At 36.7% G+C, this 20,643-nt stretch overlaps 1 protein-coding gene across 4 annotated transcripts in view; it reads left to right on the forward strand.

The window, feature by feature from the left end:
* CEP112 (centrosomal protein 112) overlaps positions 1 to 20,643 on the forward strand; it is a 296,853-nt gene that overhangs the window by 36,616 nt on the left and 239,594 nt on the right. For 2 of the 4 annotated variants that reach the window (XM_070394174.1, XM_070394175.1), the window contains 4 exons: positions 354 to 444; positions 2,213 to 2,290; positions 10,674 to 10,721; positions 10,984 to 11,061. In XM_070394174.1, coding sequence (XP_070250275.1) covers positions 354 to 444; positions 2,213 to 2,290; positions 10,674 to 10,721; positions 10,984 to 11,061 — 295 coding nt within the window. The other 2 variants (XM_070394177.1, XM_070394176.1) reach the window with 2 other exon arrangements.

The raw sequence follows: 20,643 nt of genomic DNA on the forward strand, positions 1-20,643 counted from the left end.
TTTAAAATAATTATCTAAGAATATATGCTTTATTTTTTTCTCTTCCTACATTTAGGGTAAGGTGAATGGAGGAGAACATTTTAAATGCATGTAGTTATTATATTCCTACTTAAAGATCGCATTGGTTTGTAAGCAAGTATGTAGCTTTTAGGTGACATCTTATTTATAGTTTCAATGAAATGAAATGTGAGAAATATAAGTTATTTAGATTTTTTTTTCTTTGCTACTGAAACATCATTGTTAATATAAATAATCATCTCATCCCAAGAAAACTTGGTAAGCTTAGATTTGAAAATTTCCATGTCCTCCGAATGCCCCCAATTCTGATTGTTACTGTGTTGGTCTGTCCATAGGGAACAGTACACTGTGAAACTCCAAAGGACATCACATTCTAGGAGTCCAACCTACAGAGAAGACGGACAACATGTTACCCGAAAGAGTTGTGTAAGATCAGATTCTACTTCTGTTTGTTTGTTGCTTTAACTCCACAAACTTTTAGTTCCATATTATCAAAGTTCCAACGATGACTTAGAAACAGCAAATAAGTACTGAAAGTTTTGGTGACCATCCTGATGTCAAAGAAACGGTGTATTTGGAATATTCCACACTGCTCCTCCTGCTTTCTCAGTAATTCTAAGGCATCATGTTAATCAGTCTATTGTTTTTCTTGTGTATCAAAGAATAGCTTTGGAAAGCTATTCGTTTTTTAGATATATTTTTACTTTCTTATTCAGTGTATGTATAAAAATAATGAAACAGTTGTCATAAACTTAAGAAATTGGGATTAACTTGTAGTGAAATAGGAGACACTGCCTTTCTGATGAAGTGAACTGTTTATATCTTGACCTATGAATTCCTCTCTTGCATCTAATTGCAATAGATGCAATCAATTGCATAAATAACATAGATTTAGTTTGAACAAGGTACCAATGAGCATTGCAGGTAGCTGTGTGAAGGGAAGGACTTTGCTTGCCTACTAGGGTCTTTGTGTAACTCTGGCTTGTCTTGGGTTGCAAGACTTTTAGTTCCAAGAATATCCCGAGTGATGCCTGACTGTTTTAGCACATATTGCTCTGAATATAACTCCTTGCATTTTCTCCAGTGGTAATTTGGACCTTTCAAAAATATTTTAATATAAAGGGGAGCACATTTTAAATATTTTGGGTTTATTATCAAGCATTATATTTACTCAAAATAAAGCAGGTACATTTTCTTAAGACATTCTTATTCATAAAAATAAAAAGGGGACCAATTATAGAAGCAATAGTAAATTTTAATATAATATATAACAAACAACTTTTTGTTTTCATCACTTCAGATGACTTAAATGACCATAGGTAAATAGGTTTATTTGTATTAATGAGGGTTTCTGAAAGCATGAAAATACTGTATCAACAAATTTAATTTCAAAATAAATTTTTTTGACTGTATTATAGAATATACACTGTTATTTTACACAGATGAACCTTTCTAAGTTTTTAGCGCTTTCGGATCATTGTTCATTTTTGGCACTGATCTTAGGCTGTCCTCAGTAAATTACAATTTCAATCTGGTTTGATAAATATGTAATTTAATAAATTACATGGGAGGTGAAAAAAAGCATGGAATTCTACTTTTTTGAAAAAGTAAAGAATCACCGTAATTGTGTTTTTGTGATGTGAATTCAAAGCCTGTTTCTCTTTATATTCAGGGTATGAATGAGTATTAATTTAAGAACAAAGAGCTTCTTGGACATCAGCACAAACTTTCCTGTTAACTAATTTTAACGAGAGTAAATAATTCATCTTTTCAAGTGTCTCCCCATCCCCCTTTAAAGCTACTGTGGTATACCACAATTAAAACTTTCTGTAAAAGAACTTAAAGAGAAGAGTCTGGATTAATTTTTAAAATATTCTTTTGATGGTTTTTTTGAAATCTAGTTACTGTGTGAATATATTGTGAAGGCATCTCATAGCCCTAAGCAGATGTAATAAACAGTCATTACTTAGAACTGAAAACCAGCTCAATTGTAACATAACCCTTTCCTCTGAGGCAATACAGCACTACCAGAAAAGCTCACAAAGTGCTCACTGCTCTGAATGGCACGTTTTGTCCGTCTTCCTCCGCCCTTTTCCCTGCTCTCCCTCCCTTATTTACCTTCTTCCTTTTCTCTTTTATTTCTTCCCTCCTTCCCTCTTTCCTTCATCCCTTCTTTGTCTCTTTTGTATTTCAGGAAGTTCATTTGAAAAAATCTGCTGTTTCTTTGGATGACAGCGACATTGAAGCTCGCCTTAATAGTTGGAATCTTGGGGTAAAACAAGTATTTGTTTTATGTATGTATATTCATGTGGCAGAACCATAGTATTTGAAAAAACATCTGAACTAATTTAATTCTATTCAGTGACTAGTATTGGATGTTAGATGTCAAGTGCAGTGTTAACACTGAGAAGGACTGTGAGCGCAGGAAAGAGAAGTAACATTCCAAACAAGCATCACATTGTCTGCCCCTGACCAGCTGCCTTTTTTGTTTGGGAAATGAGACATACACATAAATAGTAAAATAATAATTTAAGATAGTAAATGATAAAATACCAGAATGAGTTAGATAGAAGAATATTGAGGTGGAGGGGAGGGAAGGGAGGTGTTGGAGAAGCAAGGGTACTTGGGTTGAAAAAAAAATGTCAGGGAGACTTCATTGGATGAGCCGCCATCATGAACAGCAGTTTTCAGATCCAAAGGCTGGGAGCATGAATGTACTTGGATGGGTGGGGAGGGCAGAGCATGAAGAACGAGTGCCGTGTAAGTGATCTGTCATGACTAGATCCTAGGGTGTTTGTGGGGGTTGGGGAGCAGCGTTAGCAGCTGGACTGCATGGGAGGTCTGAGTGCTAAACTGAGAAGTTTAGCATTTATATTTTAGGCAGTAGTAAGCCCAGGAGGTTTATTTTTAAAATAATATTTTTATTGATTTCAGAGAAGAAGAGAGAGAGAGAAAGAGATAGAAACATCAATGATAAGAGAGAATCATCAATCGGCTGCCTCCTGCTGGGATTGAGCCCGCAGTTTGAGCATGTGCCCTGACAGGGAATTGAACCCTGACCTCCTGGTTTATTGGTCAGTGCTCAACCACTGAGCCACACTGGCAGGAGGTTTATTTCTACCCCACCCCCTTACATTCCATTTTACATATATGCTGTTAAAATGCTTTGAGAAAATAAAAAGGAGTTTAAAACAATTTTTTTCATGCTTGGTTACTATAAAAATAATTTGTAATTTGAAAAATACAGAAAATGAGAGGAGTAAGCTGTTTTAAAATCATAACACTGAGAGATGTAACATTTTGTTTTATGTATATATCCTTTATTCTGTGTGTTTATAAAATTAAAATTTAAACAAAATTATGGTTATATTTATTTATTTATTTTTTAAAATATATTTTATTGATTTTTTATGGAGAGGAAGGGAGAGGGATAGAGAGTTAGAAACATCGATGAGAGAGAAACATCAATCAGTCGCCTCCTGCACACCCCCTACTGGGGATGTGCCTGCAACCGAGGTACATGCCCTTGGCCAGAATCGAACCTGGGACCCTTGAGTCTGCAGGCTGACGCTCTATCCACTGAGCCAAACCGGTCAGGGCAAAATTATGATTATATTTAAATGCTATTTTATTATGTGCTATTTTAAATTTGGTTTAAGTTTATAATAGTTGTGTAAACATGAATCTTAATGGTAGCACTAATTTTTCTTTTGGATGGATATTCCATAACTTATTTAAGTACTCAGTTATTTTTGGACATTCCGGTTGCTCCCTGTTTGTTGCTAATATAAGTAATACTGCACTAAAATTACTTACAAGAGTCATTTTATACATATTCAGTTGCTTTCTTAGGTCCAGAAGGGGTATACCAATTTATTTTCCAACCAGCAGTGTATGGGATTGTCTATTTCTCTCACTTCTTACTGACATTAGGGATTATTATTTTTTAAAAACCCAAACCCTTCTTTCTAATGATGGGCTTAATGTGCTTTAGGAAAATCAACTAGGTGGCATTATGAAGGTTATGGTGGATGTGAGTAGAAATGGAGAGAGGGAACCAATCATCTTGTAGGTGTTCACAATGAACTCTACGTTAGTGTGACTTCAGTGGAGATGGAAAGTGCAGGAAGGAAGCCCGTTTCACAGGAAATACAGGATGCTTAGTGACTGGTAGGCTGCACAGAAGGGCACCCAAAGGTTTCAGGAAATGGGAATGTTGGCTCTTCATCAATTAGTTGATTGTCCAATGGGAGAATCCAGTTTAGGGGTTTAAAAGCTTGTTTTAGACTCATGGAGTTGGAAAAGATGGTACGATTAATTGGGGAGTTCGAAGTTTGGAGCTTCATGAGACTCAGGGCGGGAGTCTTCTGTCTTAGTCCCTCTGTTAGAGGGGCAGTTGTACCCGGAGGCTGAACAGACCTAGTCTTTAAAGCGAGGAGGCTGGGTGGGAGCACAGGTGAGGTGCTTGGCTCAGGCAGTGGCCATGATTGGAGGGCAGGGAAAGGGATAAGAATTTAAGCTACGTGAATCTCAGTGATTTCGGAGTACATTAATGACAGAGAAGGGAGAAGCAGAATCGATCACGAGGGGAATAGTCAAAAGAAAAATATTTTCATGTTGGAGGATGTTGGAGAAGTGGTCTAAGTTACCAGCATGGGAGAAGAGCACAGGAAATCCCTCTGAAAGACAAATTCTTTTTGCCAGAAGGCAAAATCAAAGTGAAAAACAAAATTCCGAGCCTTTTAAACTTGCCTTTGCCCTCAGCTATTTGAAACTTCTGATGTACATTTCTTAGCACATGGAAGACTTTTCACGATTACTTACTAGTAACTGTTGGGAGGATTAAAATTTTCAATGTGTAATAAAATGAAAAGAAAGCATCTAAAATATTTTGAGGTAATGCCTTAAAACTAGGCCTGCCTGGGGTTTTGTTTCACATTTTTATTGTTCAAAGAATGCACTAACAGTATAAAATATGAAAGTCTTGTATTTTTATATATTTATAACATACATGCATTAATCAGGCTGAGCTATGTATCTCTTGGTCACAGTAGAATAATTCAAGTGTCCAGTGTATTAAAGGCTTAGATTTTGCTTTGGTTTTAGTTTGTATGAGAATGTGCCACGGAATGTTTTTTCCTTTCTTCTTTTGAATGATCAGTTAATAGCTGGTTAATTTTTGTGCTCTATACAAAGGTAAGTTTTTTATATATCTAGTGTGACTGCCAATACCTTCATTTTGATGCATTAGAAGTTCTGGAATTTGAATTTTCCTGTTTATGTTAAAAATACCATTATTCTTTCTTTTTCCAGGAGTGTGTTAATATTTTTTTCTAGGAATACGTATTTCAAGTAGAGATTTATATACCAAGACTAGCAATTAAATTTTCCTCCTGTATTATTTTTTCTTACTCTTTAACCTTTTTAACCTTTAGTTTTTGGAAAGCTTTCTTGCTTTGTTAATATACTTTATTATATATGTTTCATGCGTAACTCTTTTTATATAAATCTTATTTCTGAGGATGGGGTGAAGGGCCATAGGGAGGACTTTCTTGGGCTTTTCATCCCAGTTCCCATCCTGGGTCCTGCGCTGACTGCAGAGCCTCATTCCCACCAGGAGCAAAGGAACAGTGAGGACTCTGAGTAGACCCCCTAGGTCCCTGGAAGCACAGCTGAGAGACCAGGACCCAGGATGGGGGGTTTGTGCAGGGAGAGCTCTCAGGACAGGAAGTGGGGGGAAGGAGCAGGGTGAGGTCAGCAGGAGTGTCTTCTCCAGACCCCTCAGGGAGTTCTGGAAGATGGACAGCACCCCAGGGTCTATCATGAAGGGTGAACTGCCCCATTGTGGTCAAGGGAGCACCTGCATGGCATCAGCAACTGGAGATGCTCCCTTACTCTCTCTGGGAGGAATGTGGGAGGCCTGGCAATTCTACTCACTGTGTCTTTGTCACTGTGGCCCACTGAGAACTGTTCTAATTGGTCACCCAGGGCTGCTGTCACTCTAGTGAGATGAGCCGTCCAGTGGAGGGGCTGCCCAAGGTGCCGACCCACAGAATTGGGAGCTAAATCCAGTGGTTGTAGTTTGAAGCTACAAAGGTTTGAGTGATCTATTATGCGGCAAAAAGCCAATTGATACAGGAGATACTGCCAAATCGTTTCCTAGAATGCTTGTGCCACTTTGATCCTCATCAGCAGTGTGTGCCAGTTCCTGTTCAGTACTTGGTGTCATCAGTTAATTATTACTATTTTAAAAAATATATGTTTTTATTCATTTCAGAAAGGAAGGGAGAGGGAGAGAGAGAGAGAAACATCAATGATGAGAGAGAATCATTGATCGGCTGCCTCCTGCATGCCCCACACTACGGATTGAGCCAGCATCCTAGGGAATGTGCCCTGACCAGTAATCAAACCATGACCTCCTGGTTCATAGATCAATGGTCAACCACTGAGCCATGCCAGTTGGGTGTCAGTTAATTATTTTTAATTAAAAATATGTAGCTACTAGAGGCCCAGTGCATGAAATCCGTGCATGGGTACAGTCCCTAGGCCTGGCCGGTGATCAGGGCCGATCAGGGTCTTCCTTCCGGCTGCCAGCTGGGGCCTCCCTTTCCCAGCTGCCGGCTCCCGGCCAGGACCTTCCTTTGTTCCACGACACCCCCTGTTGGTCAGTGCACGTCATAGTGAGTGATAGAACTCCCAGTCGAACTCCCGCGGGGACACTTTGCATATTAGCCTTTTATATATAGACTATAGGCCTGGTGCATGAAAATTCATGCACTGGATGGGGGGTCCCTCAGCCCTGCCTGCTCACAGTCCAGGAGCCCTCAGGGGTGGGAGACAACCTGGCCATCAGGGGAAGGTGATGCCCCTATCACACCTCTGCTGCTGCCACTGCCGGCAGCGCAAGCCTTGGCCGGCCCTGGTTACCTGAGCCTCAGGCGGCCCAGGGTGGCTGGGCAGCCGACATCCGAGGCTTGCCTGCACCTCGGGCGTCAGCTGGGCAGCCGACATCTGAGGCTTGCCTGTGCCTGGGGCTGGCCCTGGGCGGCTGAGGGGCTGAGGGTGGGTCCAGCCACAACATGTGCCTGCCGCCCCCTTGGCTGCCACCTCCAGCGGGGCTGAAAGGACTGGAGGACTCTGACGGGGCTGAGGGACTGGGCGCCACTATCTTTGTGATGGTATGATGGTCAATTTGCATATTCTATCTTTATTAGATAAGATTCTCAAGAGTGATTACTGACATTGCATTGCGTGTTTTTTAACATGCATTTTCTGATGACTTAGAAAGTTAGATGCTTTTTAATATGTTTATTGACAGTTTGGATAGTCTCTCAGACTGAAGTGTCTATTTAAGGCTTTGCCAATTTTCCTATTGAGTTGTCAGCCTTTTTCTTATCAATATGTATGAACTTTGTATCTATCCTGGATTAGAGTCCTTTTGGAATATAGTGTTATAAATATTTTCTTTCACTTTGTTGCTTTCCTTCATTCTCTTTCTGGTGTCTTTGATGAATAGAAATTTTAAATTTTAATGCAGTTCATTTTCTCATCTTATCATTTTATATTTAGTGCTATTTTGGGTTCTATTTAAGATCTTTGACTATCTTAAGGTCCTGAAGATATTCTCCTATGTTTTCTTCTAGTAGCACTATTATTTTATTTTTTCTATTTAGATCTACATACCATCTGGAGATGGTATTGTATATATTGTAAGATATAGAGTTAAGATTTGTTTTTGTCACTTGGAGAGTTCCATTTATTGAGAAGACTATTCTTTTCCAGCTGCACTGCAGTATTATTTGTCTCATAAATCAGGTGACAGGACATGTCTGTTTCTATTCTGTTCTTTGGCTTATTTAGCTTTTCCTTGTGTCAATGGACTGTGTCTTGATATTTGTATTTTATTTGTGCTCATTAAGTGTTTGTTGAAATGTGAGTAAACCAATGAATGAGCCTCAATTTGTAGTATTATTTCTGTGAAAAATGTTTTTCAATTCCCAGAATATTGACTTAAAAAACATTATTTTGGAGCATAATTGATTTAACATTGAGGAATGAGCTTATTTTATGCAAGAGTTTTGGCAGCTTTTCTGACTGATGCTATGACTTAAAAACATTTATTTTAGGGGGTGTTGTATCTATTCTGTTAATGTCCTTTCCTCTAAGACAGCCAAAATACCATATAAAATGTCTTTCTATTTTTCTGGAACCATACACCATCTCTATTTAATTAACATTAGTCTATAAGGGGGAATTTGGTGAGTTTGACCAAATTGCGAATAATTTGAAGAAACAAACTGACAGAACCCTTTGTAACCAAATAAATGAATCTGCTAAAGAATTAAACAAAATAAAACGTCAAAGCCAGCTTCCATTAGAGAGCATTCAGATGTCTGCTTTTATGTTTAGTTCAACTTATTCTATATTTTATTGTGATTCTATTTGCTTCTTAAACAAGAAATGTTCGGTCACGTGGTGTACGCATGCTATTGGAACTTAATTATTTTTAGCTTTGCTTTCTGTATAATATTTTGTTAGACTTTAGTGTTTCACATAAGTCCTTTTTATCTCCCATTTTGGACATTCTTTATTGTGGTGTTCTTTCTTGAGGTATTATGAGAGAACAAGAAGTTTTGTAAAAGAGCATGAAGAAGTAAATGTTAAGACTGTTTACAGATTGCTTCAAGTCCCTGTTGCTGTGGATTACAAAGTGGGAACATTTAACTTCAAAGCACATCTGGCTGCTGTTATAAAAGTAGAGTGCTCTTTTTCCCAAATAGACTCAAGAACATGCTTTGCTATGAATAATTCTCATTACATATTAAAAGTGGTCATGAGACAAACTCAGTGTATTGTGAATGAATAACAACAACAGACGATTTGTCCTTGTTCACAGTGTTTGTTGTTGCTTTTAAATGCTAGAATAAATTTTCTCTTTTTATTTTTTTCTATTTTCTTGGTCCATTGGAAAAATGAAATTTATGATAACAGAGTGAGTCCTTAACTTCCGTGTTTAATGGCTTTTAAAGATGAAGAGCATGAACTAGGAGTTACTGCATAGTTGAAAGGCCACACTGTAGTCAGCTAACCCAGCATTTTGTATCCTGCTTGTAAATGTAGAGTGGAGTAAAAATAAGTCACAAATGGTTTTCTTGGCTTTTGGTTTTAAATTTTAAGCTTAATTAGAGCTTGAGCATCTTTGAAAATTCCCTGCTTTCCTCTTCCTTTATTTTTCCCCTTAATTTAATTCTCCTTCATGAATTAGAGGTTTATGTATTTTCAGATTTACGTGTGTCTTTGAAGAACTTACTTTCTATGCGGGTTTTCTCTATTCTGAAAATAGAGAATAGTTAGTTACTTTTCATATGTACACCTTCAAACAATAAATATTTATCGAGTGCACTTTGCTGCCTGCTGAACCTTTGCTGCCTCTATTTTTAAAACAGCCAAGTATATATAGTACAGTGTTATTTTCTAAAGAATATGCCTCTTTCTCTGGTATGATATTTAACTGGATTTTATTGTCTTAATGAATGTTCCCCAAAGTAAATATACTCATTCATACACCCACTGGAAGTGCTCCATATCTGGAACACTCTAATTGTCAAATTTTTAATGTATGCCAGTCTGGTGGTGGTAAAAATACCATCACATTGTGGTATTATTTTACATTTTTTAAAATAAACAGATTGAGCATATTTTCATGTTTGTTAGTCATTCAAATTTCTTCATCAGTGAAACGTGTCTCAAGTTTTTCCCATTTTTTTCCTAATGGGTTGTTCTTTTTAAAATTTTAAAGACCTTCTTTATACATTTGAGAGACAAAGCATTCATGCAAACATCTTCTCCTAATTTATGGCTTCTCTTTTCACTTTATGATATATTTTTTGGAGATAAGTTCTTATTTAAAATGGTCAAATTTATTAAATTTTTTGCTTATGCTTTTTTTGGTTTCTTTTTAAAGAAATCTTCTCTATGACAAGGCCATAAAGTCATTCTTCTAGATCGTCTTCTGAAAGTTCTGCTTTTAATTATAAGTATTTAATCCATTGGAAATTTATTATATATGGTATGAGGAAGGGATCTGATCTTATTTTCTTCCATTTGTTGAACACATCCTAATTTTCTCAATAATTTGCAAGCTATATCTTTCATGAATAATATGCTCATATGTATTTGAGTTTCTGGTACTTCCTAGTTCCATTGACTTATCTTCATTGTAGTTTTCTTATGTCACACCTGACCTTGATCTTTTTCTTCAGGTTCGTCTTCCTTCTTGTCCCTTTATTTATTTATGCACATTTTATAATAAGCTTCTTAAGTTTTCAAAAAACCCTACTTAGATATTGGTTTGGGCAAACTTGGTCACTACATCAAGTTAATGAGAATTGGCATTTTTTTTTTTTATATTGAGACTATTCAAAAACATAGGCTGCATGGGGATCATGAAAGTACAATTGTGTCAGCAGAGGTTATGTTTTATATTTCATTTGTTAGTGGGCCACTAAAAATGGATTATGCAATAGCCATTCTAAAAAACAAGCTAAATAATTAAGACATATAGAAAACATTTTCATAAAGCAGCTTAATTCTGTATTTTATCAAATAATAATTAAAGCTCAAAAATTGATAAGTCCTTATTTTTAAAATTTCAGATAGAAAATCCTCGGTACCTGAGACAGAAGCCTATCCCAGTTTCTCTGGTAGGTGAGAATTTCCTTGGACTTTTCCTATGGACAGATATTTTTAAATAAAATAATCAAGTCACTTACAGAAAATAGTCTAGGTCCACATTATAAAGCATAATTGTCTTATGAATCCTATCACTTGGAATTGGATAAATGATTTTTTTCTCCAGTGTTGGCATCATTTTGGCATGAACTTTAGGCAATTTAGAAGTTTAGTTGGGGGTTTAGGATAGACTATGCCTGAAAAAGTTTTGAATAACTCGTACTCATTCAACAGATGACTCCAAAATTCAGCCTGAGAAAATCCAGCAGTTTCCATGAGGATCATTTACTCTCTCGAATGCATGAGAAAGAGGTAGGACTGAGATATTTTTTATATGCCTAATTATTGACACTATTTTTATATTTTGTATAATATGAGGTTTCAGGTTTAGTTAGAATAATGATGCATGGTAGGAAGAGGTTGTCTTTGGTACACATATGAAGTAATGATGTAGGGTAGGCAGGGTTTGTCTTTCTACTTTTTTAAAAAAATAATTTTTATTGATTTCAGAGAGGAAGGGAGAGGGAGAGAGAGATAGAAACATCAACGATGAGAGAGAATCATTGATCAACTGGCTGCCTCCTGCATGCCCTCCACTGGGGACTGAGCCTGCAACCTGGGCATGTGCCATGACTGGGAATCAAACTGTGACGATTGCCGTTACAGGTTCACTAGAGGCCTGGTGCACAACATTTGTGCACTCGGTCGGGGGAGGGGGGTCCCTTAGCCCAGCCTGTGCCCTTTCAAAGTCTGGGAGCTTTCAAGGGATGTCCAACTGATAGCTTAGGCCCTCGCCCTGTGGGAAGCGGGCCTAAGCCATCAGTTGGACATCCTTACCGCTGCCACAGAGGTTGACCACTATGCTCGCCAGCCCAGCTTGTGGCTGAACGGCACTCCCCCTGTGGGAGCGCATTGACCACCAGGGGGCAGCACCTGCATTGAGCGTCTGCCCCCTGGTGGTCAGTGCGCAGCACAGTGACCAGTTATTCAGCAGTTTGGTTGATTTTCATATTACCCTTTTATTATATAGGATAGGTGGACACTCAACCACTGAGCCACTCCAGCTAGGCATGGATGCTTTTAAGAATTTCTCAAATTTAATTTCAATTTGGTTATTTTCAATTTATAAAGTTTTCTTATCACTCTATTTATAAACTATCACAAAAGGCATTGACTTTTTTCTTAGATATTTAAAACAATATCATGAACATAAAAGCTTATTTTTTTTGTTGGTGGTGGAGGAAGAGGGCTTTTTTTAAAAAAAGTCTACTTGCTATAATTATTACTGCTGATCTCAATAATATTCTTTTCTTTTCTTTTTAAACATTTATTTTATTGATTTTTTACAGAGAGGAAGGGAGAAGGATAGAGAGTAAGAAACATCCATGAGAGAGAAACATCGATCAGCTGCCTCCTGCACACCTCCTACTGGGGATGTGCCCGCAACCAAGGTACATGCCCTTAACTGGAATCGAACCTGGGACCCTTCAGTCCACAGGCTGACGCTCTAGCCACTGAGCCAAACTGGTCAGGGCAATAATATTTTTTTCTTATTGAATTTATATGGGGTGACATTGGCTAATCAAATTATATAGGTTTCAACTCAGTAATATTCTGTCTGTTGTTTGTAGCTCCAATTTAAGGCATGCAGCATGTTTTTTTCTGTAATGCAATCCTAGTGTTAAAAAAAATACACTTAAATAGAAAGAAATTATATTTTGAAAATCTTTTTTGAGGGTAATACTTCTTATAGTCAGATGCACCTCCTTTTGAGCTCTCGATATGAATTTCTTCCTTTTCAATAACTGTCAATTATTTTTGCAAGTCATTCCAAGTCATTTCCAACCATTTTTCCTTTTATTTTGTACTATTTTTTTTTTTTTACTGTTGAGGCTGTTTACCATAGAATAAATAAAATAATTGAAAGGAAGTGGTGGCTTTTTGAAATTTTTTTGGTCTTTCATGAAATACTATCTCTATGATGACATTTTGGGTCAGGGGTAAGCATACCAATGCTACCCACATATGTGTTGAAAGAAAAAATATTTACAGTTACCATGTGTTGCATCAGAGATTCTTTTTTAAATGTGTGTGGTTTTATTTTTTCCACACCCTTATGTTTTTGTTTTTCTTTTTGGCATACTATAAAAATATTTTGACATCATTGAGAAGTTTGCATGTAAACATCAACTTACTCTATATCTTAAAATACAGTCTGTGTACATTTTGGCTAAAATAACCCTTGTGCAATTACATAGTAATTTCTGACTTATTTGAAAAAATGTTTTCTTCATCCTAAAATATTTGAAAGTATATGTTGAGTGGCCCCAATGTGTGAACTATCTTAGTTTCTACTTTCTTTTAAAGTAGTATTTATGAGTTTAAAGTAGCTTATTTGGATTTTTATTGAAGAAATTTTGGGAATTATAGACATATGTAAAGAAGGGAATAAAATCACGTATAAAATTAACACCTGGAAATAAAAACAGTGGTAAAATGTTATTGTATTATCTTTTAGATTTTCATTGTGTCCTTAAAACATATTTTTTCTTAGAAATTTGATATATGTGTATATATATATGTATATATATGTGTATATATACATATATATATACACATATATATAGTTTTGTATAGTTCAATTATTTCTCATGCTATTAAATATTGTTCCCAAGCATCTATTTTTAATGTCTATATTATATTTCATACTAGAGACCTGGTGCATGAATTTCATGCACTGGTGGGGTCCCTCAGCCTGGCACGCGCCCTCTTGCAATCCGGGACCCCTCAGGGAATGTCAGATAGCTGGTTTTGGCCCGATCCCCGCAGGTCAGATCCAGATAGGAGGGAGCCTGATCCCCTCAGGCCCAATCCAGACAGGAGGAATCCTGATCCCCGCAGGCTTGATCCAGACAGGAGGGAGCCTGATCCCTGCAGGCTCGTTCCAGACAGGAGGGAGCCCGATCCTGTGCGTTGAGCATCCCCTGGTGGTCAGTGTGTGTCATAGCGACCAGTCGACTGGTCATTTGGTCGCTTAGGCTTTTATATATATAGATTATGGATATATGCCTACTTATGTGAACTTATTCCTATTGTTAGGTATTGAGATTGTTTATAATTTTCAATAACATAAATACCTCTGGGAAGAATATCTTTATATCTCTGTCTTTATGTGCATCTCCAAATATTTCTTTGGGGTATTGAATAATATCTTACAGAATTTATCTGGATCATGAAGCAGTAAAGGATTTAATTCTGTTGAAATTTTAGAGTCCTAAAATAGTTAACCTTTAGAAATCAAACTTTATAAAATACAACTTCCACTTAAAATTTATAATTGTGTGGAAAATATATAGATGTTAAATGAGTAATATTTGCAGTATTATTTTATTAGAGTTAAAGAATTATAGTAGTTTTGTTTTGGTGGCTAAAAATGCACCTACAAAATATTTTAAGATGTTCTTTACATTTTCAGTTTATTTGCGGCATTGTGAGAAAACATATGCTCAGTGATAGCCATCCTTTATTTTAACTCTAGTCTACACTCACACACGTACTTGGACTTGTTTGCCTTTGTAATTGGTGACACATTTCCTGTGATAGCCACATCACAGGATTGTGTGACACTGAGTGTCATCAAGCAGTAGGTTGGTTGTTTTTTTTTTTAGTATCCTTAAAAAGATTTCTGACGTAAATTAAGATGTTTGGAAAACTGTTGTCACTGAAAGTAAAAGAAGAGACAACACAGTGAGGGAGATAAATTTTCAGAGCAACCATCAGTTTTTAGAGAGCAGATGGTAGAAATTGCTCTTTTGTGAAATAAAATTGAACATTTCCCTTGAACCTCACGACCCATATTGAATGTTCCCACCTATTGCCTTAGAAGGGATGTTGCTTCTTTCTTGCATGTAATGCCAATTAGGCATTTTTCCCCTTTATTTTAATGCAGAATTTAAATAAATCCAAGATAATTAAATCCATAGTCATTGACATCATAAATGAAAGAACTGATATTTTAAAACAGTTGTGAATGTAGCATTCATATATACAAAATCTCACAACATATAATAAATAATTATACTAAGGAATACCATTGTAAACAGGCAAGGATTAGATCATGGCCAATATCCCAAAAGTTTGCTGTCTGGCCCTCCCCATCATAACTCTCTTCAATCTTCCCTAGAAGTGACTACAATTCTGATTTTTCTGATGATAATTTCCCTCCTTTGTTTTTAAAGTTGATTTTACCACCAATTCCTGCATTCTTAAAAATGAAAATATTTTTATTATAGTAGATTTTGAACTTCATATAACTAGAACTAAATTTTATATATTCTTTTGTGTCCTGCTTCCCTTTATAAGTTCATATTTATATAAGGGAACATTTAAGGAAGAACTAATTCCAATATTACAGATATTTTTTGAGATCATAGAGAAGGGAATGCTTCTTGACTCATTTTATGGGGGAGACCCTGACAGCAATACCAAAAGGACATTACAAGAAATAAATCCCAGTAAAAATAAAAATTTAATAACCAAGTTTATTATCAATACATTGAGAAAAGACATTTAATAAATGATGCTGGTATAACTTTTCATTTACCTGGAGAACATAAAACTGGGTCTTCATCCTCTAAAAACAAAAACAAACATGAATTTTGGATGTACTAAAAACTTACCTACAAATTCCCAATCAAAACGTTTCAAAACAACTCAAAAATCTTGCCAAAAAAAAAAAAATCTAGGAATTGGAAGACCTTTCTAAACCTCAATCTTTCCAAATCCAGAAACTATAAAGAAAATTATAGAAATATTTAACCAAGTGAAATAAAAGGCTTTGCATGGTAAAATATGTTATAAACAAGATCATTAGAAAAGTCATAGATTTGGGGGAAATATTTGGGACAGACTATGCATGTGTACAGCATACCAGGAGTTCTTACTGATTGACAGACAAAACATGGATCAAATTGTGAAAGGCCATTTCACAGAAAAACATATTCATATGGCCCCAAAACATCTGAAAGGAACTAAGACAGGGTAGTGTTCAGGGAAATGCAAATTAGAGTAGTAATGGATATCTACTCTTCTGGTAGAAGTGTGAATATACCTTTAATAGAGGGCAAAATCTATGAAGGTATATCCACCATTGACTTATCTGCTTGTCTTCTGAGAATCCATCCTGTAGAAATCAAAGCCTAGTTGTAGGATGCATGTAGACAATATTTTTGTGTGGCTTTATTTGTAGTGGAAAAGCACTGGAAATAAAGTGAATATTCATTAAGGGGAATGGTTGAATAAATTTTATTTTTTCCTCATTAAGAAATAATTGACAGCAATGAAAAAGAATGAATAAAACTATAGCAGGTATTTTTTGAGAGAGTTCCATGAGGTAGTGCGTGTTCAGAGAGAGAGCAAGATGCAGAAAATATTTTTTGCATGCAAAACATTCATAATATAAAAAATATGTATTGCTAAGGGTGTAGTGATTTGAAGAAGAGAATTTATTTAGCTCTCATATAACAACCCAGAGTGTGTAGGGAGTGTGTGCTCAGTGATGTCACTGTGGACCCGGACTAGTGGGGAAGTTCCACCGTCCTCAGCATACAGCGTCAGTCTCTGGTCTGAGGTGTAGGTTGCTCTCCAATACCTTGTCTTTAAGTGCCACCCTTCAGGAAGGAAGAGCACAGAGAGAAAGCCACTTTGTTTTTTAAAATGTCCAGAATCATTTCTACCCTATCATTCTCCTTGACCATACCTAGTCACACAGTCATGATACAACCATCTGCCCTGCTCATATTTGGTGGTGGCAATTGGGCCCCAAAGAAAGAGGAGGGCAGTAGATATCTGGGGACACTAGCGGTGTGCCGCAAAACCCCCTGCTGGTGTATGCATTCCTGCTCACGTTTGTGTATGATTCTGGGAGCATGGCAGAAGACATGAAAATATGCTAGGTTGGCCGTGGCCAGTTTGGCTAAGTAGATAGAGTGTCAGCCTGCGGGCTGAAGGATCTCAGGTTTGATTCCAGTCAGGGGCACATATCTCAGTTGCAGGCTCGATTCCTGGCCCTGGCCAGGGCACATGCAGGAGGCAGCCAATTGATGTGTCTCTCTCACATCGATGTTTCTCTCTCTCTGTCTCTCCCCCTTCCTTCCACTCTATCTAAAAATAAATGGGAAAAAATATCCTTGGGTGAGGATTAACAACAAAAAACCACCACACATGCACACGCACACAAAGAAAACATGCTAGGTTGTTGTTATGGAATACACCATGCAGGTGTTGGTGGGAGAAGTGAGAAGAGGGGAGAGAGTTAAATAAAAAAGGGAATGAACACTGGCAAGTGCAGAGAAGTTAACAAAATAAAAACTCTACATCTAATTATGTTTGTTTCATGTAAATTATGTTTGTAGATGATATTTGACAAAATTTAAAAGTTAGAAAAAAATAACAAACCAGCATGCACCATGTATATTAACTATCACTCTTACCCTTAATGTGACGAGTTTTAGGAGAGAAGCAAATACTGCTTACATCTGTAAGCCCCAGGGATACGATAACAAGAGAGATAGATGCCTTTTTTTGTGTGCTGTGTTTATAAATCAGCAAGGTGAATAACAATCGGCAGTACGAAATATTACAGGTGAACATTTTGAGAATAGGATATACTGAAGATAGAATCTTAATTACTAACATATGATAATTTCCTGTGACTAGTAACTAACAGAATTCTCCAAAAAGATGATTGTAACAGTTAGGTATCCAAGTGAGTAAAGTGAGGATGATTTTACGAAGCGTTTCTTCTGCAGTTTACTGGGGTGATTGTTGGGATATATGAAGAAAGTATGACTAAGCAAAGACATCATTTGGTTGTGTTGCTGATAATGCTTTGGAAACTGCTGGGCAGTACAGATGGCTGACATTAGTAATGACTTTGACCTTTCTATTGCTACATGGTTACAGTAAATAAAGGAAAACAAAAAAAATTTAGTAAAATTACAATGGCTACATTTTATACCTTACCAGAAAACTTACAGTTAGTAGTTATTCTCTAATCCTGCTTTTTTGGGTACATTTTGTCCCTTTTGACAAGATTGAGGTAGTTGGTCAATATTCAATCTTTGTAATAACACAAAAGGAAGTTCCTGGGTATTTAAAATGTGGAGATGATGTCCATCTAAATAACTTTAGTACATTTTCCCTTACAAAGTTATTAATGGTCATTACGCCATTATATTTTGTTTTCTGCTAAATTCAGTATCAAATGTTAAATACAATTTACACATGCAAAACTGTTATTAGTAAAAAGTAGCATTTTGGATAAGAAATCCATTTTTCTGTAGGAGTGAATGTCGAATACCCGAGTGAATAGATTGTTGTGTTCCTTAAAAACCCCAAAACCCTTTATTTAAAGTTTGTGCATATTCGGTTGAGTCAGTGACATTGGTCATAGTCCTCAAATTTAACTAGTTATCCTGTTACTTGGATATTTTTAAACCCAAGGAAATGCTTTTATAATAAGTAAGTGAGCACATTCACCAGCTTGATTCATTCTAGGAATGTCCATCCTCAGAGCTACTCTTTGAAGTGCAAACTTCAGAGAAGATGAGGCCCAGGGGACTTGGTAAATAACATTTCTTAAAGTCTTTCTAAGCAGAAATTTCAGAAATTCTAATTCTCTCAGAAATAGCTTGTGGGAATGCCCTCTAGAAAGTGAAGCTATCCAGTTTCAGTCCTTTGCTTTAGCAGTAGGCTAGTCATCGCAAGGGTTGTCATACACGCCTTTTACTCCTGTGGTGTTATCTCAGTTCTAGGAAGGAAGGAAAGAAAGCACAGTGCAAATCTACTGTAGGGCGATATTTTTAATATATTTTTATTGATTTCAGAGAGGAAGGGAGGGGGAGAGAGAGATAGAAACATCAATGATGAGAATCATTTATCGGCTGCACCCCCCACACTGGGGATTGAGCCCACAGCCCAGGCATGTCCCCTGCCTGACTAGGAATCGAACTGTGATCTCCTGATTCAACCACTGAACCATACCAGCTGAGCTGTAGGGCGATATTGACTAAGAAGTGTTATGAGGTGTATTGAGGAAGGAAGAGTTGCTTTTGTCTGCGAGTGTGAGGGAGATTTCATGGAAGAAGTGACATTTGAGCCCTTTGTGTTAAACTAAATTAAGCAAGGCTGTTTATGGTCTTTTACATAATCAGACAGGGTGGGGCAAAAGTAGGTTTAGAGTTTTTCGTATGGAAAATAATACAATAATTAATAAACAATATACAAGAAGAACCTTTTTTGCATATTCACAAGTATAAGCCTACTTTTGCCCCCAACCTTATATGTATGTGTATATAGACACACATGTGTCCATATATATTTATATCTATTTCTTATATCTTGTGTTATCTTAAATGCTGTACTATGATTGTTTCAATATTCTAATCCTGATGATTTATCATGAATAATACTTTAGAAACAAGGTAGAAACATAGAGCTACTCTGTAGTGACAGGGTTTGGGTTTGTTCCTCAAAGTAGCTAACTTGCTATCTTCATTCATATTCTTTCTCTGAATGATTATAATGATTACTTAAGTAGTAGAGGCCCGATGCACGAAATTTGTGCAAGGGGCTTGGCCTTCGCATCCCCAGAAGGTCATTAGGCTGTCCAGTCTAATTAGCATTTTATGCTTTTATTATTATAGATGTGCCAAGTGTTTATTCCTAATCTGGTAACCCAAGATTGAGGTGGGAGGTGGTGGGTGGGTTATAGCAGCAGTTACATGGTGTTTAGAGCTGACCCTCCGAGTCTGAGGTTACATTTTTAAGGTATTATGGAAAGATATGATAATAAATTCTCCTATATCTTCCCAGTTTTGTTTGATTCCTTTTTAATAGTCCCCAGAAAACTTCTATTAAGAATCTTTTCATGGACTTAGGCCACCCAGACCCCTTTCTGCTAAAATGTGGAAGAAGCATCTTGTGATTTAGAATTTTTTCCTTTTGCAGGATAAATGGATGACTGTTTCCCACTCTACCACTCATAACATTAAAAATCATGAATTGTTTATATTAATTTTTATTTGTAAAACTTTAAAATTTCACTTTAGTATATTGATGTGATCATGCATGTTTACTGTAAGTTCAAATTCATTGTATATTTGAAACGGTAATTTAAAAATATAAAGTGTATTTTAAAAATTTTTTCAAGAAAATACTTTGCTAGCATATTCCTAATATTTTAAAAGAAAACTTTTGTGAAGGTTTTGCGCCAAACATCGTACTCAGTATAGTTACTTAAATGTTTCACATTTCATAAGGATAGCTATCCTTAATTAGCAGAAGAGGAAATAAAATTTCAACAGAGTGACTTGCCCAAGATCACAGCAATTAATACATAACTAGATGTCCAGTGCATGGAATTTGTGCACTGGTGGGGAGTGTGGCCTGCAGGGATGGCCCGATGTGGGAGCGCTGCTCATCCCGGTCAGCTAAATGGCGGCTCTGATTGTGGGAGCGCACTGACCACCAGGAGGCAGCTCCTGCATTGAGCGTCTTCCCCCTGTTGGTCAGTGCACATCATAGCGACTGGTCAACTGGTCGTTCTGATAGTTTCGCCATTTGGTTGCTGGGCTTTTATTACATAGGATGGGATTAGAGCTAGAGTTATAAATGAGGTCTGTCAGACTTTAATGTGCATATTCTTTTAAAAAGTAGGAATCAGGTGGTCCAATATTTTTATAGTTGAGAAAACCAATTTTATGTTGTTCTTAAAACCAGTTACTACTATTCTTTCAATTCAAAGATACATGTATTATTATCAACAAGTATTGGTTACAGTTTCGCTGACTTTGCTGCAAACATTGTGCATTACGTATTGGTTTGAGCAGTTGG

Source organism: Myotis yumanensis, unplaced genomic scaffold (genome assembly GCF_028538775.1).
Source record: "Myotis yumanensis isolate MYYU_CA2020_CCGP unplaced genomic scaffold, mMyoYum1.0.hap1 SCAF_16, whole genome shotgun sequence".
Taxonomy (NCBI): Eukaryota; Metazoa; Chordata; class Mammalia; order Chiroptera; family Vespertilionidae; genus Myotis; species Myotis yumanensis.